The sequence below is a fragment of the Micropterus salmoides genome, unplaced genomic scaffold (genome assembly GCF_014851395.1).
Source record: "Micropterus salmoides isolate LMB-PRFRI ecotype aquatic unplaced genomic scaffold, ASM1485139v1 Ms_hic_scaffold_19, whole genome shotgun sequence".
Lineage (NCBI taxonomy): Eukaryota > Metazoa > Chordata > Actinopteri > Centrarchiformes > Centrarchidae > Micropterus > Micropterus salmoides.
Window position 1 is genome coordinate 10799919 of NW_024041039.1, and position 26856 is coordinate 10826774.

General features: G+C 38.9%; 2 protein-coding genes across 7 annotated transcripts in view; one reads left to right on the forward strand and one right to left on the reverse strand.

The window, feature by feature from the left end:
- Window positions 1-10320, forward strand: part of sptb (spectrin, beta, erythrocytic) — a 47687-nt gene extending 37367 nt beyond the window's left edge. For 3 of the 4 annotated variants that reach the window (XM_038729866.1, XM_038729865.1, XM_038729864.1), the window contains 10 exons: window positions 843-1087; window positions 1631-1769; window positions 2120-2204; window positions 2989-3185; window positions 3465-3547; window positions 3997-4060; window positions 4412-4668; window positions 5938-6111; window positions 6774-6816; window positions 7324-7515. In XM_038729866.1, coding sequence (XP_038585794.1) covers window positions 843-1087; window positions 1631-1769; window positions 2120-2204; window positions 2989-3185; window positions 3465-3547; window positions 3997-4060; window positions 4412-4668; window positions 5938-6111; window positions 6774-6816; window positions 7324-7515 — 1479 coding nt within the window. Of the gene's footprint in view, window positions 1-842; window positions 1088-1630; window positions 1770-2119; window positions 2205-2988; window positions 3186-3464; window positions 3548-3996; window positions 4061-4411; window positions 4669-5937; window positions 6112-6773; window positions 6817-7323 lie in introns of all 4 variants that reach the window. The other variant, XM_038729862.1, reaches the window with a different exon arrangement.
- A 143-nt stretch (window positions 10321-10463) lies between these two features.
- On the reverse strand, window positions 10464-26305 carry LOC119910988 (synaptosomal-associated protein 23-like). 3 transcript variants are annotated; one of them, XM_038729869.1, is made up of 8 exons: window positions 26168-26305; window positions 20947-21061; window positions 17263-17304; window positions 17062-17110; window positions 15743-15860; window positions 14178-14351; window positions 13888-14032; window positions 10464-12830 (listed from the first exon to the last, which is right to left on the reverse strand). In XM_038729869.1, exons 2-8 carry the CDS (start codon window positions 21001-21003, stop codon window positions 12768-12770), a joined length of 648 nt encoding a protein of 215 aa, XP_038585797.1. In that variant the 5' UTR covers window positions 21004-21061; window positions 26168-26305; the 3' UTR covers window positions 10464-12767. The 3 variants fall into 3 exon arrangements, with proteins under 3 accessions (XP_038585797.1, XP_038585796.1, XP_038585795.1); XM_038729868.1 differs by lacking the exon at window positions 26168-26305 and adding an exon at window positions 25958-26105; XM_038729867.1 differs by lacking the exon at window positions 26168-26305 and adding an exon at window positions 25181-25206.
- Between the last annotated feature and the right edge of the window lie 551 nt (window positions 26306-26856).

The window sequence follows — 26856 nt, forward strand, 5'->3', positions numbered from 1 at the left end:
GTTTTACGGCGCACAACTTTAATGTTTTTGTACACACAATACAGCTGGTTTACAGCTTGTTGTTTCTATGGTAAAAATAAATCAATAAATACTACTTTAATTTAAATAAACTTAAGTTTGAGCATGGGAATTAGCTAAGTAAGTGGACCTTGAGTTAAGGAATATTTAATACATAGAATTAAATTTGTTCTGTAATTGGGAAACAAGGGTCAAAGCCTCAGTGCTCAGATAATGTACAAAATATTACCTTCTCATTATAATGCCTGTAAATGAGAGAAATTATGTAACCATTTTCCTCTACGGAATTTACACACAGAGTCTGAGCCAGTCTATGAAAATACTCTGCTGGTCTGATATTGTTTTCCACCCCAAAAATACAGCGTTAAAATGACATCTACTCCTTCTCCCTCATTAAAAAAATCTATGAATATGCAAATACTTTTCATTTTTAAAGTTTAAATACTTAACACAAGAAGTCTCGTACTTCACTTAGAAGTCTATTCTCAAGTGTATGTGCACTGGAAGTTTCAAATGTCCTTGTGTTACACTTATGTATGTTACATATTTGACTATGATTGGCTTCCAAACAAGTCGTGATGTCACCAAAATCCTGCTCATATGTGCATGTCTTAAACTGAGATTTAAAGTGAGCAGAGAGAAACATTCCTCTTTCAGCAGATGAATGCGAAAACAACCTTCTAGTGTCAAAATCTGCACATACATCATTAAGCACAGTGAAGGTCAAACATCTACAATGTAGAGTAACAGTAAGCAAAACCCATTTTTGAACAGAGGGAGAATTTTTATAAGTTACAGTGATTTGACTCTTGATTTTTTTCCAGGTTCAACAGTTCCAGGAGACGTCTTCACGGCTTCATGCTCAGTATGCAGGGGCCAGAGCGGACAACATCCAGGCAACAGAGCGAGAAGTGGTAGAAGCCTGGAAGGGCCTGCTGGACGCCTGCGACGGCCGCAGGGCACGACTGGTGGACACAGCTGAGAAGTTCCGCTTTTTCACCATGGTGCGAGACCTGACGGCCTGGATGGAGAGCATCATCCAGCAGATAGAGACTCAGGAGAAACCCAGGTGAGCACACCTTGGACAAGAACTTCACAGTAGATATCCATTCAGTAAATTTAATTCAGTAATTTCAGTTTAATATCAATTTCTGCAAATTCAATTGCAAGAGGAGGTATTTCTTCTTTTTAAAAGGGATAGCTGAAAAACAAACCTGAAACCCTGCTCTCTGCGTATGAGTTTCACTTTTTATTCACATCAGTTTGGTGCGATGGTACGAAGGCGTATTAGGGCCATTGTAGATAAAAAAATTATAAATAAATTATGGAGCAGAGGGAGGGGGGTAATATTCAGTGTAAAAACACTAGTATCAGTATTTCCGAGATTAAAATAATAAAGTAAATTCAAGAGAAAACAACATGGATATTCTCTGAGATTAAAACGATTAAAAAGATTTTAAAAAGATCTCAGAGGAAGAAGTATCTCATAAGACTGGTTTTTACAAAGTTGCCAGAGCCTGGTCATTACAGTTGCAGTTCCAGTCCCTACCAACAGAGGTAGATAAACTTCATGTACTGTTATCACTTTAATTCCTTCCCTCCTCTATATTAGGGATGTCTCATCGGTGGAGCTCTTGCAGAAGTACCACCAGGGGATCCGCGCAGAGATTGAGGCCAGGGGAGTCAAATTCACCGACTGCGTAGACCTCGGCAAGGCCCTGCTGACACGGAAGCACAGAGACTCTGCTGAGGTAAGGCCTCAGCTTCTTTTCATCCTCAGCTGGGCCTCAAATTGCTGCTTTCATTAGATTTAATTACTTTTCTGGGAGTGATTGTTCTTGTCTGGCACAATGGAACCAATTGGATCGCCACGAAAGAAAAAATTCCACTCATCTTACACTCATCAGGGAGGCTATAAAGCAAACACTAATTAGAAATGGAAAAGCCAAAAGAATTTAAATGAGCAATTGACCCCGGCCTGAATTTAACGTGTGGTTAATTACTTCACAATACTAATTCTTCGAGGATAATAACAAGTCTTGGGGCTGAGTTGTTTAATATTGCTGATATGCCAATGTAACTGTATAACTGCTTGTGTCAGATCAAGGAGAAGCTGGTGCAGCTGACGGAGAAAAGGCAGGAGATGATGTTCAAGTGGGACGACAGATGGGACTGGCTGAGACTCTGTGAGTAAAACTACACTAACCTCCAACCTAAAAACATATCCTGTACATACATTATTCCTTCCACAAATCTGATGTGAAAGCACATGAAAGAGTGGCACACAGTGGCTTTTGTCCATCAAAACTCTCAATATGCATCTTTTATTGCAGTTTCCAAAATAATCTGAGACAAAGACAAATGTATTGTATGATAATGTTTAATTCCTCCAGATAAACTTTGGAATCATATATTTACATTCAAATGTTTTCAGGTTTTTTAAACCTCCATATTTGGCCTGTAGAGATTTAAGTCTAGAGAAAATGTTGCTTTGTACAAGATAGACAACCACAGAAAAAGCTGTAAAAAAAACCAAACACTCTTTCCAAAGTGTTCTCTTCACCATCTAAACGTGTTGTCACCTTCCAAAAATATCCTAACTTTCTAAAAATGTCCTCGCTTGGTAACTGTCTACACTTTCTAGAATGGCCTTACTTTCCAAAATATCTTCACCTTCTACAGATGTCCTCACTTTCCAAAATATCTTGCCATGTAATGCAATTCCCAGCCCCCAACCCTAACCTTAACATAACCTAAATCTAACTGCAACCATAAGTCCTGACTCTAAAATGTATTTGGTAACCAGCATTTTTTCCGCAAGTGGGAGGTGTGTCTAAATGTAGGCACGGAATAGTTTAAATCATGGCCTGCAACGACTTGAAGGTCTCTTTAAAATTCTGTTGCTGTAAGACAAAAACTACATTGTAAAAACTCTCATACGACCTTTTGACCCATCTTTATTACTTCCAGTGCTGGAGGTGTGTCAGTTTGCGCGGGATGCCTCGGTGGCGGAGGCCTGGCTGATCGCTCAGGAGCCCTATGTGACCAGTAAAGACCTGGGCTACACCGTGGACGAGGTCGAGAAACTCCTCAAGAGGCACGAGGCCTTCGAGAAATCCACCGCCACTTGGGAGGAGCGCTTCTCTGCACTGGAGCGCCTTACTACGGTAAGGAAAAGATAGTTAACAGAAATTTGATTAGAAAAACAAACAAAACATGAATAATTATAGCTGCTGAAAAACACAGACAAGACCACAAAATACTGTGGTCTTGTCAGAAATATCGACTGGGATCCATCCTGCCTACAGGCTTACACAACGACTTATTTAACATACTTAACACACAACAAATATTTAGTTAATGAAGATGATAGCAGCAATCTGTCATATAATGTTTCTAAATTGAAGCAAGTAATGGATTAGGTCCCGATCACTTCTCTATTGCAGCTGGAGTTGTTGGAGCTGAGGAAGCAGCAACAGGAGATGGAGCAGTCCATCAAAGAAGAGCAACGCTCAGACAAAGACAGCAGGTACACACATGCAGGCAGTCATATACTGTACATGCACCATTGCACCTATAAGCACAGATGTGCATACAAAAATTTGGTGATGCTCATCACAAAAGTCCCCTTAAAGGGATAGAATGTCAAACAGATGTTTAAGAAAATTATTTAGCCAATTTAAAAAAACAAAATATATTTAAGATGCATCTTATTGACACAGTAACAACTGGGTTTAGGGCCGAAAGCCACAGGCAGGCAGAGAAAGTATTGAGAGAAGCACAACCACAATGTTTTTGTCTTTTTATGGGATTTCTTGAGAGTAACAAATATACAGGACATTGCGAGCCATATCCCTTAAAACTTCAATGCCAGCATACAGTTTCTCTCACGCTTTCACTACACACAAACACATTGTTCTTCACCCGCTGCTCTTAAAAGTCTCTCATGCAGACATCATGCTGTCCTCTTTCCTTCAGGAGAGACGACACCGGCTTCGTAGAAGAGTCTTCACAGCTTTACACCATTGAGGAACAGTCTCTGGTTAGTAACTACACTCACTCAGGCCTCTGTACTTTATCGTGTCGTGACCTCTGTTTAAGCATACTGAAATTTTTAAAAAGAAAATTAGCTTCTCTTCTGGGCTATTTTCTTACTAATGCCTGCATTTCAAAGAGCTCCTTGACTTTCTTATTCTAAAACAAACTACATTTAACTCTGTTGAGAACCCTCGTTGAGTACTTGTAAAACTAATCACGGATGAATAAATCAAGGGCACACTCTACTCTCCTATCCCCTCCAAACTTGCAGGTTGATTTATACATGATTTTCCTCCTGTCTCATCCAGTTTCTTTCTGTCTGTGTTGGTTTCTGTCTATTTTTTTTCTTCTTCAGTCTGGTTCTCATGCAGTTGAGCGCAGTTCAGGTCTGCTGGAGGGGACAGTGGGTGACTCCACAGTGCCCGTGGTATCAGAAATGAAAGAGAGTGGTTCTCTGGAGCTCGAGCCCTCAGTCTCAGTAGCGACCCCGACAGAACCAGAGAGGGCTGCCACCATGCCCATGGAGGCCCTCAGATCCCAGACTGTGCTGAAGGAGGGCATGCTGGGCCGCAAACACGATGTGGAGGGCTCGGGGAAGAAGGTTTCACCTAGGTAGATAACAGGAAAAAGGACCTCGTCTATTCATCACATCTATTAGCACACTTGAAAAATTGCTTACCGTCTTCCACCCATCACAGTGAACATCAAGTCTGCATTTATTTTATCATCATTTTCTAAGTTACCTCACAGCACTCTTGACTTTTTTTAAATCAATATGCACCTAAACAGCAAAACCACACAGCAAAAAGTAATGCAGAGTTAATTTTTTTGTGATGGATTAAACACCTGTATTTCATACATTCAAACCATGCAAGTTATACAGCAAAAATGTAAAGAAGGCCTATATATGATTTGTATTTATGGAGCTAGAGCTTACCAGTGATTCAAAACCAGGGGTACTTCTGTGGTTACCAGGGGGTATGTGGAAAAATTGTGAAGCTCAGCTAATTTGAAAAAATTGTGATTTCAATATATATCCACAGATTTGTCATCACACAAAAAAGATTACAAATTTGTGTCATGCTGATCTTTATAGTTATGGTCACAATAACTTACCAACAATGGTGGCCTCCACTTTTGAACAACCCGAATCAACTGTAAGTTGATTATGACTGCAAAAAGAATAGTTGGAAAAATAAAAGCTAAAAGTAAAGATAGTGTCAATGGTTGAAACATCAAGTTTCTATCATTCTAAATGGCAGTAGTACAAAACAAGTTGGCCAAAACCTCTAAAAAATACTATTGAACAATACCATAAAGCCATCCCATGATATAGGGGTATTTAGGGCCACCTGATAGGGCTGTGGGGGTACGTCGGACAAAAAAGGTTGGGAACCAAAGGTGAAGTTATAGTTAACATTCACTTATAATTTGTAGTGACAGTTAGAGAAAATCACTGCACCCGGCCATGCAAAAATGCAAGTAGTTTGTATTTTAGAGAGATTTGAAATTTTAGACATGCACAGCTCAACAAGGAGCTAATTTAAATCTTACAGTGGCATACAGTATGTAGATGCTGTACATTCATAGCTTTCAGTGGTCTTTGTGCACATACATCAGCAATTCCAGAAAATACCCTTACCTCATGACAGCAGAGGATCTGGCTGGGTTCTTCAGCGAAGTGAGCTGAGAAGTGAGCTGCGCCAACTGCTTTCCTTATTTCTAATTAGCTGAATTAAGTCTTAATGGAGTGGTGATGTTGTTGTGGCTCTTGTTAATTGGGATTAAATAAAATTGATTCTACATTATTGCCAGAAATGAGCTACCTACAATGATCAATATTTAACCCCTTCATTTCCTACCCCTTCCTCTCCCTGTCAGGTCATGGAACAACTTGTACTGTGTGCTGAAGCCGGGCCAGCTCTCAGCCTATAAGGATGCCAAGAGTTTTAGCCATGGGGTGACGTATCACGGCGAAGACCCCTTGTCCCTCAGCAACGCCAGTTGGGAGATTCTCACAAACTACAAGAAAAAGAAGCACGTCTCCAAACTACGGTGAGAATCCTGTCCATCTTCAGGTTTTGAGAAATGTCTCACTATTAAAACAAATAGTTTGAAATTTTGAAAAATAAGCTTATTTGCTTTCTTGCCTAGAGTTAGATGAGACGATCAAGTGTAGTTTTATGGGGCATTATGTGAATTTCTTTTTTATTTTGTGTAGGAGAGATCCTATATAAATAAAGTTTATTATCATTGTTGGCTGGGTGCAGTGACTTCTTCTAACTTCATCACTGTTTCCAAGTGACCGGTGGAGATTCCAGATAAAAACCACAACCTGCTGTTTTTGGTTTCTGTATGGATTAAACAGATGAGATATAACAATTCAAATAGTGAGCTTTAGTGGGGCTGGTAGGTGGATTTTTTAACCTTTGGACAGAGCCACACTAGCTGTTTTCCCCTGTTTTAGGTATGTAGGCTAAGCTAAGCTAACAGCACTCACTTTGCTAATAACTGCTGAGAGATGCCTGCTGCCTGTGTGAAAAAAGAAGTACCACATTTGTTGTGAAATGTTTAGAAAGTTAGATAGATCTCAGTTGCTTATAGTACTGAAACTGAGGAAACTAGTATATTACTACTCTTCATTTTACTCTAATGGTAAAAATACATAAAATAACCATTTAATAAATTTTAACTTCACTTTCCTTTCTCGCTCACAGCCTTGGAGATGGCAGTGAATATTTGTTCCAGTGTAAAGACGAGGTGAGTTTTTGACCACAGAGACATAAATGACAAATAACTTTCAACAGCTCTGCATGTATCACGTGAGACTGAATGCTCTGGGCTTGGCCTGAACTTGTATAATCTTTGACCCTGTGTAAAGCAGTGGTCCCAGGGTGTAATTCTGCATACAGTACATATATGTTTGATTTTATAAGCTTTTTGAGTTTGACATGTCTGCCCATGTGTAAGTAATTTGGCAAGGTTTTTGTATGTAAGTAGCTGGCATAAATGAGGGTGTTCATGCTTCCCTCTGTTTCTCCAGCGAGAGATTTATCCTGCAGGGATCATTAAGTTTTACAAAATAAAATAATTTGTAGCAATGTTGTTTTCATCTACCCTGATTTAGCCTCACAAAGTTAATGCATGACCACTTCCATTTGTTTATTTATTCAAGTAGACCAAAATACAAAAACACACACTGCCCTCTCTTTAGTTGGACATCTCTTTGTAAGCCGCAGTGGTGTGTGTTTCTGTGTTTAATTTTAGGAGGAGCTCCAGCGTTGGAGCCAGGCCATGGAGAAGGCCGTTCAGCCCCTGGCAGCGGAGGAGGCGTCGGGGCCCTCGGGGGCCAAAGCCCACAGCCTGCCCGCTCCCTCCTCCTCAAGTGCCCTCCCTGAGCCCAGCTCTGCCAAGAAAGACAAGGAGAAGAAGTTCAGTCGCTTTGCCAAGAAGAAGTGAAAGGAGATGGGAAGGCCATTGGGAGGGGGGTGGTTGCCTAGACAACCTGGAAAGAGAAAGTAGTATCAGTCAGAGCAAGCTTTTTATCACTAGATTTTTTATATTATTTTGCGAGAATTTACAAAAATATTGTAGTTTAGGTTAAAGCCATCACTCTTTTGCCTGTATTTAAGCCAGTGTATCATTGCAAAGGGCCACTTTTTTTCTTTGTGTTCTTTTTAACAAATGCCAAATTCAAAGCATTAAATTAAAGCACAGGAACGCTACTTTCACACTCAACCAAAGAATGTTTGTTAAACTTTTTTGTTACTTTTGCTGCAATTGTTTGCTTTAGTATGGCATGCTTTGATATAGCCTTGTACGATATGAAGGCCTGTAATGAACATAGGGTGACTCAGAGTACTTTTAATTAATTTGCCTTATACAATGGTTGTGAACTGTAATACTGTGCTGTTTGAATTTGGAGCACTAAATGCTACTTATAAAACCAGAGTGAATTTAACAGGCTTTAAAAAGCTTTGTAAAATGCAGTGTAAAGACTTGGTGATGAACAAACCGTAGTGCAGTGCTGTACAGTGCATACACACTAAGTGTAATTGCAGGCATGCAAACTAAATGCATTATGCATGGTGAGGGGTTTGACTGTTGAGATTTTAAAATCGGTAACTGATGACATACGAGCAGCCATGAGACACCACTATCAGTTAGTTGTGAATATAGATCTAGTCGGACTGTATTCCCAACTGAACTGTGGCAGTAGTTATTTCTGTGAACTTGAAATATATTCAACACTTATGTATTGAACATTTCATATCTAGTCATTAGCATATATACATATACAGTTTATATATCTACAGATGCATGAAGTATGTTTTACTATAGTTTGATATGGTGCTATTGTGATATTTTTGAACCTTCAATCAAGACCAACTTGACCTGCCTTATTTGTCTTCAACTTTGGCTTGTAGTGACACACAAAATATATTCTGTTAGCATACATATGAGCGTTGTTTCATAAAGGTGGCTCAGAAAAGCAGGTCTTTTTGTGAAAAGCCTGACTTGAAATGAGTCTAACAAATCGAACAAGGATTAATCTGTAATCTGTTTCTGGACACGTAAAGACAACACTGCAATGTTTGTGTTGACATATTAAACAATAATAATATGGAGAGTAAAATACTACGGCAAAAATGAATAAAACCACTGCCACAAGCACACAAAGAAAGATCTTCTGACAGAAAGTTGCGGGTCAGTGAGCACAGGCTCTACGAGTAATCATGAATTTATGGGTAAAAATAAATGTATGGATGTGTAAGATGCAAGATACCATTAAACAACTTTGAAATATACATTAAGACACATTTTTAGAAACTAAACCTCTCTATTAGTATGACTTTCCTACTTTATTTGGACCTTCTGATTAGCTCCCTGCCCCTCTTACGTTTCTTTAATTTGATTTAAGAGCCATTTATAGAAATAACATATGGTGAAAATGCTGCTCACTATGAGGCTACAGGCATGGGTCAAAGTTGTATGAAGTCAGTTTTTAAGTATGCAGAAAGTGCAGCCCGTGTCAAAGGATGTTAAATTTGACATCTAACGTCATGTTCACAGAACAGCATAACGAGGAGGAACTCCTTCACCAGGGAGGAACTTTAAAGCCAACACTATGTTTCAGTTTGGCAGATTGATTGTAACACTGATTAATCCTGAAGCGAAGCTAAACCTGAAAACTAACCTGACCAAAACAAGGCTAGTCAGGCATGCTAACTTACTTTAACTGGTAATCTAGCTTTATGAAACACCTCTCTGGTCTCACAAGCTAGATTTTTTATTTACAAGAAATGTTGAGTGTCAACTGGAATTTAAACCAGATGCTCTTGTTAAAGCAGAAAAAAAGAGCCTGGACCATTATTCAAAAGGTTTTATGGTACCAGCCAAAGTCTAGGACAAGCTGTGGGTCAGCTGAATCTTAACTGCTTTTCCAAACCACACAACAGGACCAGGCATGCTCTCTATTTAAGGCGAGGATCATACAGTTGCAGCATGGAGCTGAGGGATGTCTTTTTAATATGAATGTATGGGAAGAATTGACTGAAGTGAGAATTTGGTACATTTAGGAGTTTCAACAAGCAAGCCATAATAGAAAAAGACATTTTAAATCAATTTACACGTACAGGGAATATAGAGTATGTACAGTATATGGTAGCGAATTTATAGATGTTAATTTGTCACCAGGATGGTGGCTCACACATACACTCTCACACTGCCGTCTTGCCTTGTACTGTGGGCTCCCTGAACAACAGTCCAACTCAAGTGACCTCATTGAAGTGATGGAAGTCGGGTGTAGAAAGACAAAAGAGACTGTTCAGTTCAAGAGGAACAGAGGTAGCATCACGATGATCTCAGTCTAGGTTATTTACATTGACAAAAGGAATAAAAGTTATTGAATCTATGATCTTAACAAGAAATACAGATGTTTTCGTGTGCAGAGGGCCAGAAAAACCCACATATGTGCTACTAGTACGAGTAGTCCAATTTTTCTGTTATTAATGCATCTCGAAATGGTTTGGGAAACCTGTATCACATGTATTCAGTCTTGTTTTTATTGGTCACTCTATCTACACTACCTACTCTGTCACACATCTACTTTGTTTATTTCTCCACTCCTTCCTACCTGCCTTTAATGTTCAGTGGTTTTTAATCTGCATTTTGTACTCTCTAGCTATGTAAAATATCCAGAAATGTTGACTGAAAATATCAAATACATTTTGAGAGAATAAACTTTAAACTCCTGAAACTATGCACTTTGGGGTGTATTTATTACATTTGAATCTACTTTGCTGAATTTTAAAATTCATGTCCACAGTTATACCTGCCCATTTTTAATGAATACCTTTTTAATTGTTAATACATTAGAAAAAAAAAAAAAAAAAGGTACAATGAAATGAATTTCAAAATAGTTTTATTGAGTACAAACAATTTAACAGAGGCAGGCGTGAAACAAAAGGCATTTTTACTTTGCTGAACAGTCATCCGTTAACCGAGCTAATTTCAGATAAGACAAGCTGTATATGAACATATTCAAAATAGACAAAACGGTTGGATTTACATTCCACTGGCTGTTGTTACAACAATGAATAAACAGCCTCAAGACAGCGGGGCAGCCTTAGGCTAGACTAATTAGATCTTAGCTGACAAGTAACTGGCTGAGGATGATCACTTATAGCAATACAAAGCCCTGAATAACAGTTCATTTCAATCTTTACAAACTCAATAGGCCTGCAGCAGAGCATACAAATAATCAAAAAAATTGCCTAAAGATGCATATAAGAGATACTTTCAGCATACTGAATTACTTTATCATTAGCCAATATGCCACAGTGAGACCTTATACCCTGCCGGGACTTATTCTGCTTCTACATTTACCCTTTAAACATCACTCAATTTACATGTATACTTTAGCATCTTGCTGCCAGCAGTAATTTCTCAGCCTGGCTCCGGCTTTGACAAAACAAATTATGCTTTCCATCAACAGATATTATCATTTTACTATAGCTTTGCTGTAAAAACTGGCTATTTACAGAACAGATCAAGAGGAGCCGTTAATGATACAGTGGCTGTTACAACACAACCATGGACCATCAATAAAGGAATTGATAGAGTTCCTGCACAGTCTCTCTTTTCTAGATTCCCCTGTTGATTATGACAAAACCGCTGTATATGCCATAAGGACAATGATATAAAGAGCTAATATGAGAAATGATGTGAAATAAACAAATAATGTACAGCCGCGTGTGTCAGGACTGAACATTTGTTTTCATACTTTTACAGACTGTGCAATTATCAAACACATTTTCCACACATTACTAGACCAGTGTAAGAACCCTGCATAGGCTGTTAAATCTCCTCTTGGGTGCTATAAATCTCTATTAACCAGGAGGTCACGAAGAAAGCAGAATGGAATAAGATAAACAGAATGACTACAGCTACATTATGTTTCAGTATTTACATCAACACAGCGGTCAGAGTGAAAAAACCTCAAGAAACATACAAAGTACAGCAGTTGATCCACTGATGACAAATCTGTTATTCAACCACTCGTTTCCCATTTTCAGTGTTATTATAAACAACTAGATGCTTTGAGGAGGTAATGATGAACATTCCTCATGATGCTTATTGACCCTCCTTCACATTTGAAGGACAAGTGATTGCTATATATTAAATTTCTAACGCCAGGTCAGCGCCTCACAATTTTCTCGCTAATAGTTAACAACCATGATTTCTCATCAGTATGAAAATTAAAAAAAACCAAAAAACATTAAATTGCTATCATTCAGGGGTAGGTGGCTTTGTATTCCAGCATGAAAGGATTTGCCATGATTCACTCCAAAGCACAACATTTGAAATAACTTTTATGTCTGAAATGGCATAAATGACATGAGAACGTGTTAAAAAAAAAAAACCCAACAACTTTATTCACAAGTCATTTGTGCTTGATAAAATTAAATAAGCATAGTATCTCAAAATAATACACAATTCAATAACCTTAAGTACACATTGAACCAATAAGCATTTGAGGAAGATACATTTGTTTCAGACAGAAGTCAATGTTTTAGGATTCAACTAGATGTAGCTGTCTCAAGGCAGGACCAACAGGGGGTGATGCATAAATTAATGCTTTGCTGTATATCATTAAAAAAATAAAAAATAATAAAATAAGAGCTTGGATCTGTGACCTCATCCATACAAACCAGAGATGCACACAGACAAAGACAGACAGTTCATAGTTTCTGAGTTTAACAGAAAAGCAACAAAAAGAAAAGCAGCGGTGCTACTTCCCTTACTGTCAATGTTGAGATATGGTACAACAGGTCTGTTGCACATTTGGTATCAAACAGCAGCGATAGGCAGTCAGTCACTTCCTCTTTAGTGCAGCTTCTGATGCCCATGCTGTATCTCAGAGTCCAGCATGAATACATGCAAGTCCAGTATGAATACATGTGCCAAAGGGTATATTGGTGGCAGTCAATTTCTAAGAACATATAAATGTTTGTGCATTTTACTTGCACCTTAGTACAGTAAAAGCAAGCACACTACTGGCAAAAAATATTCTCCGACAGAATTTCTTTGTTTTTTATTTATGTCAAAGTGTGTGTTCGTGCATGTGTGCAAGTATGCAGTGTGTGTATGGGTGTGGCGACAGAGGCTCAGGTTTGATGGATAAAACTGGCAGAAGCAGGGTTTCTTGTTTATTTGATGAGCTTGTTGGCTCTCTGGTTTGCTTCATCAATACGAACTTTGTTCATTTCCGCCTGAAAGAAATAGAAGAAACAGGGAAAAGGGCTCGTTATACACTCACCCTTTTTATTTTCATTTAGCAATTCACTAACTTGAAATACATTTAGAAAAACATTAAAGGTTCCCTGCGGAGATTTTGACCTTAGTTCTATGGAGCAGTTCTCTTTTATTAAGTGGGTCCCCCTTTTAGTTTTTTTGTGCACTTGGGGGACACAGTAGCAGTCCTGCCAATGGTTTCACACCATTCCCCTGATATTCAGGCGGCAGTAATGTGCCAAGGTACGCAGTAGTTTGCCAACAAAGGCAGGGAAGAAGAATATTCCTACCAAGTAAACATGGATGTAAACAATGCAGGAAAGGAATGTTTTATGAGAAAGAAAATTGATTTAACATGTTTGTTAGACCTCAAGGAGTTTGGTGAATAAAACTGAATGTAACATAACTTTTGTTTGTTTACAAGAGCTCTCCACAGGGCAAGTCACACCAAATATGTGTAGAACCACATAATGTGCTCTAACGCAATACCTAATTCTTTCCAATAAAAATAAAATGTGCCCTGTGGAGTTTCCTTGTAAAACAAACAAAAGCTATGTTTACATTCATCGTTTCTCGCCATAATACAATGCGTGTTTCCTTCCGGCCTAACAAACATGCAGAATGAATTTCTTTCTAAAAAAAATAAAATAAATAAAACCCACCTTTCTGCAATTTTCAAAAACATTTTAAATTGTTGTTTACATCCATGTCTGCAAACTAGTCTTCTTTCTTCCGCATTACTGCAGGCAGCCAACTATCAGTCAGTGGATCAGAACCACATTGTGGGCAGGTATATCTGTCACGCCACTTGTGCATGTGCGTCCTCATGCGGGTACACACACTAAATACTGCTCCATAGTGCTATTAGTGGTGGAAAACTCCACAGGGTACCTTTGATGGCCATTGAGCTTGACATAATTAATAGCAACTCGGGTAAGTTGAGGTGACAGAATCTGCTTAGGAAGCATAATCAAACAAACACACAATTAAAAAAAGGACAAAACTACTGAAATGTCACTAAGCCCAGACTCTTACCTTGGAAGTGATGCCGTCAATCTGTTTGTTCTGCTTGTCTATCTCTTCACCCATGTCAATAGCCAAAGATTTCAAGTTGCCAATGATGCCGCCCACTGCATTCAGATTGTCCTCCATCTCATCCTCGCGTGCGTCATTGGTTATCCTGTACCACAGAAGTCAGGTATTTGTCCGCAAGTGCTCAGTAGAACGTGTCAACATGTCATTTGTGACTAGCACAATTGGACACTATATGTCACCATGCTTCTGACAACATCATGGTAAAAGATTCTTAACTAAAATGACCCCACCTCTTGATGTATGGGCCTGATGGTTCCGGGGCGTTCACCTGGGCAGTCTGGCCATTGCGAACACCTGATGGCTGACTGGAGACTACTTTTGAGCCGTTGGAGTCATCTTCGCCACCGCCGCCTCCAATACCCCAGGTACGCTTGTATCGTGAGTCGTGTTCAATTGACGAAACTCTGGAAGAAGAACGGGAAGTCACTATAAATAAAGGTAATTCAGGTGTTTAAATAAAAACTAAGAACACACACACACACACACACACACACACACACACAGCTCTCTACATAAAAGCATCCACAAGGAGTTCACAGGTCGGCTTTTACTACAGTCACAGATGTTAATTAATCATAAGGAAGTTAAAAAGATCCCCTACCTTATCTTATGGTATTCATCAAAGAATCCTCTTCTCCAATGTGAAAGCATTTTGGGGAGATTTGTTTTTCATGTTTAGAACCAGATACGAGCTTACTATGCACACACACTGACACTGCATATCAAGATGGTTTGATGGAAAGAGTTTTAAGTATGCTCATCACAGAGCAATGCACCTCATGTTAAGAACTTGGTAGGAACAGTGTCACATTCTCTACGACATCAGGAACGCTCACAAATTGTATCCACAATCCCCCCCCCCCATGTCACACTACCAGCCAACATTTGCGAATATGGCTGCAGTTCACGCTGTGTTCATGTGAAAATCACACCAGAAGCTCAGAGTCGTGTCATGGAAGTGTTCAAACCCATGAGAATAGAGTTGTGAAGAGAGAGAGGCTGTTGTATTCCCATTTCATAGGTTTTCTTTTAACATTAAAACACAGGACTCTCCTGGAAAATGTAAAAATCCTTCATGTTTAGGGAATGGCCATCAATTTTTATTATTTGAACGTCGTTTCAGAGAAATCATGCATTGTCAGCAAATTTCGCATGGCAGTACCCATGAGTATCAGCTGCTGTTGCTATGGAAAAGGGGCCAGGCAGAGGTGCGAAAAGAGTTCAAAACTCTTGCAGGTGGGAACAAAACAACAACAACAAAAAAAAAAAAAAAGGTCTCCACAGCTGCTGATTTCATCCAGAAACGAAAAGTGAATTTATATAAAAAGCTACAGCTGTGTATTATCAATTTTACAGAATTTTAGGCCAAAATGCTTCTTGGGAGATGTCTCACCTTCCTTTTTGTACACAAGCTGGTACCCTTACTTTTAAATCAAAGAACAAAATATTTTTCAACGCAGATGGTGAACTCTTGTATTGATGATTTAACCAGAAGAGTTTCATGCCTATCTAAGCGGTCACCTGCCATTATGGGATTTTTACTTCTGGAACCAGATTGCCTGAAATAACTCCCTCTGTACATGATAAAAAATTTTTTTATAAAAACTTATCGAAGTTAAATATGCTAATAACCAGAAACTTGCTCTATTCTGCTAATAGCCATCACTGTGAGGTTCATTCACACATTGTTTTTCACATATCTGTTCTGCAAATTATGATGAGACAAACAAGTACAGCACACAAAGCATGATAGCACACAACAATGATTTGGAGGTTTCAGCAGCCCTGAATGTACCTGTCACAGGGGCAGACACAGAGGCCACAACACTTTGAGAGGTCAGTCAGGTTTTTCTCAGCCTGTCTCATGTCCTGGTTAATCTGGTCCAAGCCCTGGTCCACACGCCTCAGCTGCTCTAAAACACAGACAAATACAGAAAAGGAGTCTTACATGGTGTAGTATACCTAAGTATACTTTATATACACACACATTCTACAAACAATAACTGGAGCAAAGCAGCAGCAAAAAAAACAAACAAACCACTAAACTATAAATCTAATCTAAAGATAAAAAAGTATAGACAAATAACTTGTCCTGGGACAAAACTGAAGATAATTAATGAAGTAACAGTTTGCCACACCAATATTTCGTGATTCACATTATAGAAATTACAATTAATAATAAACTCAAACAGATTTTTTCATTTAATTTCAGTATCTTTATTCGCACCTGTTCTATTACTCAACACTACACTGCTTTAAAGTGCTTAGGGAGGTTAGCACAAATTACTTCAATTCAAGGGGTGGTGATGGCGCAATGGATAAGACTATGCCTTTGGTGTGAGAGACCTGGGTTCAATTCCCCATTGTGACCCATCCACAATTGTGTCCCCGAGCAAGACACTTAACCCCTAATTGCTCCAGAGGCGTGCGACCATGTCAGCTAAATGAATGAATGTAATTCAAAGTTAGAAAATGTGCAAAATTTCTTTAGGCACAACATTTTCGCGTTTATATATTGCAGACAATGGCTTGAAAACTTCCCTGTACGATCCTAACTGCCTCATGGGGAATAAAATATTTCTGTAAATGTCCGAAACAGGAAATCTCTTCCCTTAAATCATCTTAAAGCTTTGAAATGCAAAAGTTATTGAAATAATGAAGTTTGCATGACATTTGTATTTTAGCACACTGACATCTTGCAATAACAAAAGCAAGCTGATGTAGGATGTGTATATTCAGCAAAAAATAAATAAATATTTTAGCATTAGGGATGGGGATCGAGACCCGGTTCCAAAATTTCTCAAAACCCGAAAAATCAATAATGCTCGAGCTCATCAATACTGCTATCAAGACTTGCGGGTCCTATGATGCAACGTTATGTCATGAGCGTCAATTTGGTTTTGTTTTGCAACGCAATGGATAAGACAATCATCAGGCTGCAGTGTGTGCCTCCTCTCTGTTGACACAGGTGTATTTAAGATATTAAATTAAAAAGAACCAGGCAGGCAGTTAATATGTATATCAATAACAAGAAACAACCAACATTTAAAAAAAGGAAAATAAAAGACAGGTTGAAACATTTGTATCAGGCAGTGTTCATGTTGTAATATCTACCTCCTTGCTCGTCCAACATCACCATGGTGTTGACGCCGGTCTGTTTGCTCTGTAAACACACAAGAGTCACAGAAATTCAGAATTACAGACATATTTATGTGTTGGAGCCAATTATAAACAGGGACCCATTTTCTGGTAGTCAAAATACAACTACATGCAAGATGATATTGCACTGTTGCATCAGCAGGAGCAAAGTCTCACCTCCTCTGCCATCTGCAGCATCCTCCTTGTGCTTTCCAGTGACTGTGGAGGAAAAACAAGAGGTGAGCAAGTTTATCTAAAAAAGCACAGACAAAATGACTGACTTGTGTGCATTCACACCTCAGGGTTGATACATTTTGGTGTTTAGCTCCTTTAGGTGCCAATTATCCAAATGTAAGAGTAAAGAGTGAGTGTAAAGCTAAAACTGCTGTTACATACAGTCTCTTCTCTGGTTCTAATCATCAGTGTCTGACTTACTCTATCCCTGCACCCTCTGTCATCAATTTAACATCCACACTGCGACGATAGATAGATAACCCCCCCCCCAAAAAAGCTTAATCAGGTTAAGTTTGTTTTCCCTGGTCTTACAGATTGCACCACAGTCAAGTAAAACACACACTTGTGAGCTTACTGGGTCTCATAAATCAATCTGAGTAATTGTTATATTAGACATTATTAAAAACATGAGAAAATAGTAAAAACCACCTGTCTAAAGCATGAAGTGATGTCTTCAAATTGCTTGTTTTGTCAAATAAGCAGTTCAGATTGCTTAAACTGATTTATAAAAATTGTTTAAATACATTTTTTGATGATCTAATCATTTCAGAGCTTACATCAAGCTTAAAGAAATAAACAACGTCTTGATCGTTGATGCGCATTGCTTATGATTTTTTGTTTAGGGGTATAACCTAGTTCTCCTGAAAATATTACTACATTGTATTGTAATATCAGACTGATACTGCAATGTGATTTGCAATACTGGAGGGAATGATTGTTTTTACACAATTATTCTCATTGAAAAGAATTTAAAAATTAATTATGGTTTGTTATATTTAAAATGGTATTTTGATACACATTTTGCCTTTAACAAATATTGTACTCCTGTGATTTGAATATTGCAGTAGGCCATATTGCGATTTTGAATAATTTCTTCAGTTTTAAAAGATATTAGTCAAACAAAAACAATTTGAATGTGTCACATTGGGCTTTGGGAAACTAATTAATTGATACAGAAAATGAATATTCAACTACTCTGATGGATAAATTATTATGTTACAAGGTAAAAAAAGAAGCTCAACCTCTATAGTATTATGTCTGGTTTGAGTACACTTCATTTTGTCACCTCTCCAGTGTGAACATTCTAAAACCTCCTGAGAATGTGTACGTGGTGTGGATTTGAGACACAGCTACGGTGTTCTGTGTCTAAACTCAGCAAGACGGACATAAAAAACCCTCATCACATGCACGCACAGACAAAGGTGTTGACGGCAAACTGGAATGCAGTCAGTTCAGGTGAGTTAAGCCTTTGTGTGTCTATTAATAGCAAGTGCTGTACAGAGAGCAGAACATCCAGTGAAGTGCGGACGCGACTCAGGGCACGACTCCACTGTTGCCGTCACTAATGAACTGTTAACAGGAGAGAGTGGGGACCCGATTCCTCATTCTCTCCGTGTTATATTTGCTCTGAATGCATTAATCAGTGAGTTGAGAAAAAGACAAACACAGAATTGGCGAGAGGGATGTGTTGCGCTCAGCCAGGTTTCAGTTGGCTTAGCCAGAACATCACATGGGTGGATAAACATTACATTATGTCTCCTAAAATCCTTGAACTTGGCTAATTAAGCTCAAAAGCACTGTCTTAGCCAAATTTTCCAGATTGGGTTGCTGTGACAAATCTTTGAGATACAAACAATGGCGTGGTATTTTTATCATTTGTTTGGGATGGCTTAAATGGAAGTACAGATACGAGGTACGTGCAGGATCCAGCAAACTACATGCAAGGCTTTTTGAAAAAAAAAAAAAAAAAACCCCATAAAATTCAAGTGTTATTTTACCACAAAAAAGCATAACAAAACACCCACTATGGGTATTAATTGGGTGCAATATACCAGGATGATTAGATACTAGCACACAAACAATGCATTTAAATAACTTTGACTTTGAGATTTAAAAGCCATTTATAACTACTGGACATGGGAAACGGCCTCAAAAAGATAAGATAGCTTGTGTTAGTTGCCCTGATACATTACCAGATATGCTGTGAGTGTTTCAGGTATGAGTGGTTACCCAAAGCCAGAGTAGTAAGTAGCATTAGCAGAAGGACCCTCCCATGCCCTGTCCCTTCTATGATCTGCTAAGTCAACCAGGCAGCAGCAAAAAAGAAGAAAGAGAAAATTGCAGGTTAGGTCAGAAAGCACACAGAGAGAAAACACATAGTTAAGAAAAAAAGAGATAAGAGACCACCATAGACTATTAGTATAGTCAAATTTGCAGGAAGGTGAAGTGCACTGCTACGAGCCCAGCTAGTAAGTTAATTTGCCTCCATTTGAATCAGATGGCTGATCATAAAATACCCTGGAGTGCTGATTAAACAATTATCTCCTTGATAATAAAACCTTTAGATATAGCTGACAAAATTCAAACTGTCAAAACCACAGAGGGGTAAGGGAGCCATCAGGCTAAATTAAGCGTAAAACTTCTCACTCCCCCCCCATTAATGCCGAGCTCAATAATCAACTGCGAATGCTATTAATCCAATTACACCCCCCTGCTCTTTCAGTTTTGTATTAAAGCCACCCCAGGACCACGTGTGTATGTTTTCTTCTTTTCTACTGACGCTTTCCCAAATAAGCCAAAAATTGCCATCTTCAATTCTGGTGGCGGCTGTGGCTCAGGTGGTAGAGCGGGTTGGCCGTTAATCGGAAGGTCGGCGGTTCGATCCCTGGCTCCCCCTGGTTGCGTGTCGAAGTGTCCTTGGGCAAGATACTGAACCCGATTTGCCCCTGGCGGCTATTCCGCCAGTGTATGAGTGAGTGTGAATGTTAGTTTCCGTTTGAGCACTTAGGCTCAGTGTATGAATGTGTGTGACTGGTGAATGCAGATGTAGTGTAAAAGCGCTTTGAGTGGTCGAAAAGACTAGAAAGGCGCTATACAAGTACGGAGCATTTACATTTACATTCAACAGGGTCATGGCTAAAATGATCATTTCATTATAAGAATAATAAATCTTGATTATTTTAACCATTAACTCAGTGGTTCTCAAACTGGGGTGGGTGACCAGGGGAAAAATGTGGTGTGAAACTAAGTAGGATGAACATGATTTACATGGGGAAAACAAGTGTATGAGGATACTATACTGCAGGCCTGAAAATTTTATTTAAATTGAAATCACCTCGTCTACTTTTTTAAAAATGTTGCTCCCCCATTATTCCTTTATATTCATGTTATAATATATAAAACATCAACTAGATGGTAATCTGCACGAAAAATAAAGAAACCAAAATTTGTTTATATCTGCTTTTAGTGATCAATTTGACCCAGACAGACATGATCACTATAAGGAGATTTCCACTGTAATTAATAGGAGTATCAGTACCAAAATAGATATCATTGTTTCTAGGAAATGTCAGAGGGGACTACTTGGAATTTACTGACCTGTGAAATAAAGTATTACAGAAAAACATTTCCAAAACACTCCTGCAACATTATGCACTTCCCCACTGCTGCTCAGTATGTTCCAAACACCCATTGTTTCATCACGAGTCTGGAGCTCGTTTTGGCATTTGATACCACAACATTTCGAGCTGAATATCACTTTAAGAAGGTTTCATACACTCAGAGAAACAGACGAGATAATGAGGGAGAGAGGGATTCTGTGTTCGTGTCGGGTGTGTGACTCAGTACCTCGTCAGTCACTTGGTTGGCCCTCATGGTCATCTGTTCCACAGTCATGTCTTCCATTTTGCTGCTGTCCTGTTTGGAGGCTTCCCCAGTGGCACCGAGCTCGATATTCTGCGGCCTGGAAGAACGGCAGATTTTAGGGTCACTCACGTCACATCAGACGGCATCAGTAATCATAAAGCTCTGTGACTCAAACAAATCTGAATTTTCCTAACTATAGCAAATGTTCAATAAATGTTTGTTTTAATTAATTTGAATCACAAACAAATAAGCACTTAATTTTTCTATTATTAATTTGACACATTGCTATTAGGGTTGTGTGATGAGATCTCGCAAGATTAATGTGTGACGTCAGGGGGAAACCAGTCTCATGAGACTAACACAATTGATCCTTTTCAAACACTGTCACACCACACATCAATTTTCTCAAGCAGTGAAAATCAAGTGTACAACTGATAACATCGACTCGCTTCTTGAATCATCTCCACCTCTTTGTCTCATCCAGTTCTGCCTGTCAGAAAAGGATAACATTGCTACCGTTATCGGTAGAGTAATAACGTAATGCACAGAGTATAGGGCAGGTAGACTTAAAAAACTACTATGAAATTCTCATTAAATGACGACATTAATCTCGCAATATAATAACTTTTTTCCTCGACAAGTCAGACAACACATATGTTGATAGATTTTAAATGTACAGCAAGTTACTTTTATAGTAATATTAATTGGATCTGCTTTTAAGGTCATTTACGCGGCAAGACTACACTTCCTTGTTACAGATTCTAAAATGTGAGGTTTAGTGATAGACTGATTAATTGGGTTGATATCTAGCATTTTGGGGTGGTGGTGGTGACGGTGCAGTGGATAAGACTTTTGGTGAGAGAGACCTGGGTTCAACTCCCCACTGTGACCATCCACCATTGTGTCCCTGAGCAAGATACCCCTAGTTGCTCCAGAGGCGTGCGACCTCTGACATATATGGCAATTGTAAGTTGCTTTGGATAAAAGCGTCAGCTAAATGAATAAATAGAGATATAAGAGATTGAATTGGCATCGGTTGTCAGTGTGACTGTTGTGCAAAGGATGTTAGTGCTCCCCCTTGAGAGTTTTAGGAAGGTGGTGAAAAAAAAAATAAATAAATAATAAATAAAAAAAGCTCCCCCTTTTCCACTGCATGGTACCAGCTCGACGCCTCTTTTTTTTGGTTTTCCATTGTGGAAAAGTTGTACCTGTACCTGCTAACAGGTACTTTTTTTTCGTACCACCTCCGTTGAGGTTCCAAGTGAGCTGAGCCGATACTAAAATGCCACGTGAAAATACAGCAGACTACTGATTGGTCAGCGAGAATAGTCACTATTCACTGCATCATGATTGTGCACACCTGACAGAGGCCAGCAACAGAAAGTTTATTTTACAATTTTCATATGTTATTTCATCACTAAATCCACTTCTGAGAAGTTTTGAGGTGAGAAATCAACTGTGTAGATTTCAAATAGACAGTTTTACAAAAAGTGATGGCGGAACAAAAATGTTCTTGAAAGTTTTTGGAGTTGAGGTAATGAAAAAACGGCAAAAGAAGACAAAATAAGCAATTAGGCTGATGTAAGTCATGATGAAGATTTGTCATTTGTTTATTAAAAAAATAAAGCTATCAGAAACTTACTGGCTTTGGTTTGATAAAAATAACCAGTAGCACTAAGTCAATCTCCCAAATTCAATTTCCATGCTTCATGCTACAGCACATCATTATGCCACAGTACTGGTCAGGGCTCACTGCTGTGGACCATTTTGCCAGTGTGCAATCGTCAATATGGAGATCACATTTAAGGACCCAATACTTAACTGCATGAGAACTTGAGTGCATGTTCATGTCACTCATATGGAAAGAGAAGAAGGAGATGCAAAACCTAAAACAAATCAGGATCTTTTCCTGCCCCAGAAAGAGAGTTAGGGAGTCTGAACACATACAGCAGGCTGGCTGATAAAGGAAACAAAATATATTTCAATGATGAAGCAAAACTCTTTTAGTGAGCCTCGAGCAGTTCCCTGTGTGTTTAAATCTTAGCTAGCAGACACTGTATATGCCAACATTAAACATAAGAGATAAGGAGGCTGTGATAGGCAAATCAGAATCATGAGATTGGATGTTGTAACTGGAAGTATGCAAAAGGTTACTATGGTTTGCTCCAATATCCACATAATTAATGTTATTTTCCAGAATTCTCTTGTATGTAAAACTTACCTGAATGCACCTAAAGTCTTCCCCAAAATATGATCACATTTCTTTGACATACAGTATATTGATCAATAACTCACTTGTCCCTGCTTTTCCTATAGAACAGGGTTTCAAGATAAGAGCTAAAATGATGCCATCGTTAGCCTTTATGGCTAAAACAAGGATCAATACTGACTGATGATTTTTGTGCCGTTTTGCATGTGATGCAATTATCATAAATCTTAAATATTTTATTATGGAAGCCAGTATCACCAAATGTGATGATAATCTATGCAACCTTAATGATAGAGCCAACATGCTCTCTAGCATCTTTATGGACTGAATATAGGGATTTGTTTTAAAGCAAAAGGTAATACACTTACTTAAAATAGGCAGAAAGCATGGTGGGAGGCGTGCAAAAACACTATATGTAAATAAATGTTAAATATAGGCTAGTGTATTAAATTGCAACAAACTTTAAGTGCTTAGTAAGTCTCAGAGTCAGTTACTGAATCATAAACACTTAAAGCTTCAGTTTAAAAAAAAAAAAAAAAAAAACCCAACCCAAACCAAGGCACAGATAGTACAATTAAACTGCTGGTTTCATGTGACTACCAGAAAATGAAATCCCACTGCTGATCACAAAAGGACAAACGCAGATGTCTCCACATTTGACAGGTCAATGCAGGCTCTGCGTTCAGATTAAAATTTTTATTTCATGATCTTGCACAATATGTGCAACAGCAGGGCAGGCACGAGGCAAGGAAATGACACTGAAAAGATTTTTAGTGTGAACCAGCAGCAGGAAGCGCTGATCGCGGCTGGCCTTTAAGGGCCACTCATTGTGAAATTGGACAATCCAATTCCAGACAAGTCCATACAAAGCATGGCAAAGACAAGTGGATCAGATGGAAAAACCATTAAGTGTTAGGGAAGGTGAGAGCAGGACTACACAGGAAAAATAGCAAACAGTAACCCCTAAAGCACTTTCCACAGGAGAGTTGTACATGATGCTGGTGTGTCACAAATACAACTACACAGGCAGACAGAACAGAGTAATACGTGTGGTTTCACCGTGTTTGCCCAGGTAATTCATTTGGACAGTCATTCTGATCACAGCTTGAGCTAGGCTACTTTGCACAACGCTTTAACAGATACCAATCCATACAAATCTGATATGTACATCAAGTGACCGTCATGCAGTTTAGAATCACAGGATGCACTGACATGTCTGGCGTAATGGCAGCCTCAGACAGCCCTTGGTGCACAAGGTAACATGAGACAGAGATCACCATAAGCAAAGACTTAAGCCAGTTTTCTTTGATGCAGTGTGATACTTTCAAGGACAAAGCCAAAAACTCAACAGGGTGTTTTTATTCCATCATCGCTAGAGTTTAAAGCACACCAACATTCAGGAAACACAGCTTTATTCACCTTTCTTCCTCTCCGGTCAACCTCTTTTCCTTTAGTGACATTGTCTTGTTTTTCCAAATAACACCTGAACTTTAAGTTCCCTTTCCTGCACCAACTAAACATCCTGAGAAAAAGGACAGGGAAGATAGTCTACTTGGCAGACAGTTCAGAGGATTTAATGTTGTCGACTCTGCATTTATTTTTCAGAAAGAGGGCACTCGGTTCACACGGCTTGGCAAGATACTGATACGAGTTTACAACTATAACACTGAATTGAAGGAAGACTCAAGCACACAAATTGTGCTCCTTTGAAATACCAAGCCTCAACAAGAACAGATGAACATGTCACCACTACAAGATCAATTACATGTGCCAGCAAAACAGATCGCTGTATAGCTGGATATTGGGTTATCCTCATGAATCAGTGATGAGAAGGTTACACTTAAGCTACACATGGGTAAATACTACTTTTTTGTTTCCTGCGCACTGAGAAAACAGCAACCCCTACATTTTTACACCTCACACTCGATAACACCACCAGACTGTAACACCACACTGCAAGTTCTCACAGCAACAGAAAGATTAATTTAACAAGGCTAGAGGACATACCCGTTCATCATGTTATTGTTTCTTCACAGCACCAAGAGTATGTCTCTGGTTATACAGCTACTACAGGGACACGCATTTCTTGTTCCCCTACCCAAACCTGTTCCTCCAGATCTGACTGCAGCACACACTCTGACGTCTTTTCTTATTCCAGTCATTTTGTGTTCCTCCTCCTTGATCTTTTTCCCCCACATTCAAACACAGAGGCTATTTATTTGCTAATTTAAGTTTTCATACAGCCTGCCCTCAGTGATGATGACACATTTATTCTGGTTAAGTGTGACTGGTTGACTGATAATTCTGACCTGCTGTACCAAAATAAACAACAAAAGGGCCAATGACATCATGCTGTACAGTCAAAACCTAAACAATGACCTTTTATCGCTTTCAAAGCATAATTTATAGGGCATATGTGTCATGTTTTTTTCAAATCGTGTGATGCAAATCATGCTTTAAAACATAGGTGAAACCACGACTTATGCTTCATAATTCCCGTTGCTAAATTTAAATAGGTTCAGTGCTGTAACGTTACGCACCTGAACTGGAGTAACTTATCGCAAAGTGGTGAGCAACCATTTAACGAGGGTCACTTGATAAACAGGTGACGTTAGGCTGCACTGAACCTAACGTCAATGCGCACACACACACACACACACAAAACTGTCTCACACACCCATGCCAAAGTTGTGCCTGTAAAGTCCCTAAAAAACATTTTAAAACTGAATGAAATAGTTGGAGAAAGACACGGAATAGCGTCGAAGCAGATTAAAGTTTCCTTACATTGTCAGAGAAGTTTCGGTTGTGCTTAAAAGTATCGCAAACAGGGCAGGATCCTGCTGGCAACTCGTTAACCTAAACGTTAGCTACTGTGCTGCTAGCTCGCTAGTTAGCTAGTTCCGCTTTCTTGTCAACTACATAACTCAACCACTCAAACTACTATGTCGACAGGAAAGCGGGAGAGAGATATTTATCTAGGGAGTCAATACTTACAGTTAACCCTCCTTGTTTTGAAAAAAAATTGACCGCGCTACTCCTCCTTCTTTACGGTATGCGAACTTTGCACTGGCAACTTCTGGATTCCTTCAGTGGATCCTCCGTCAGGCTGTCCTGAGTGTGTCAGGCGGTGCTTTTAAGTGCTGTTGGAAATATCGCGATTCTAGATCGAGTTTTTAAACTCGGAAGAAGTAAGTGAACATATTAATAAAACAATGACGAAATATCATGTTACAGGTGAAAGTCCCGCATTCAAAACTTTACTTCAGTGAAAAGTAATGCAGTATCATCAATGTACTTGGGCTACAGGACTCATGAAGGGGTGGCAAGTCATTTCAGTGTTAAATTATTTATTGAATTGGTGGGTTATTATTATTAGTGGTGTTAGTTTACTTTGTGTGACTGTGGATAGTCTCATGTATCCAGTTTTATAAACCTTTAATTTGTTTTGTTGGTAAAATGTCAATCTGCAAAATAAATGTGACTGTCTGATAAATGGAGATGAGAAAAAAGTAGCCTATAATATTTCACTCTGACACGCAGTGGAGTTGAAGTAGAAAGTAGCAGAAAATGGAAACACAGAAGTAACTATGGAAATAGCCTACCTCAAAATTGTACCTCAGTACAGAAGGCTTTTATGAGTAAATGTATGCGCTTACTTTACATCACTGCAGAAAGAGTTGAAG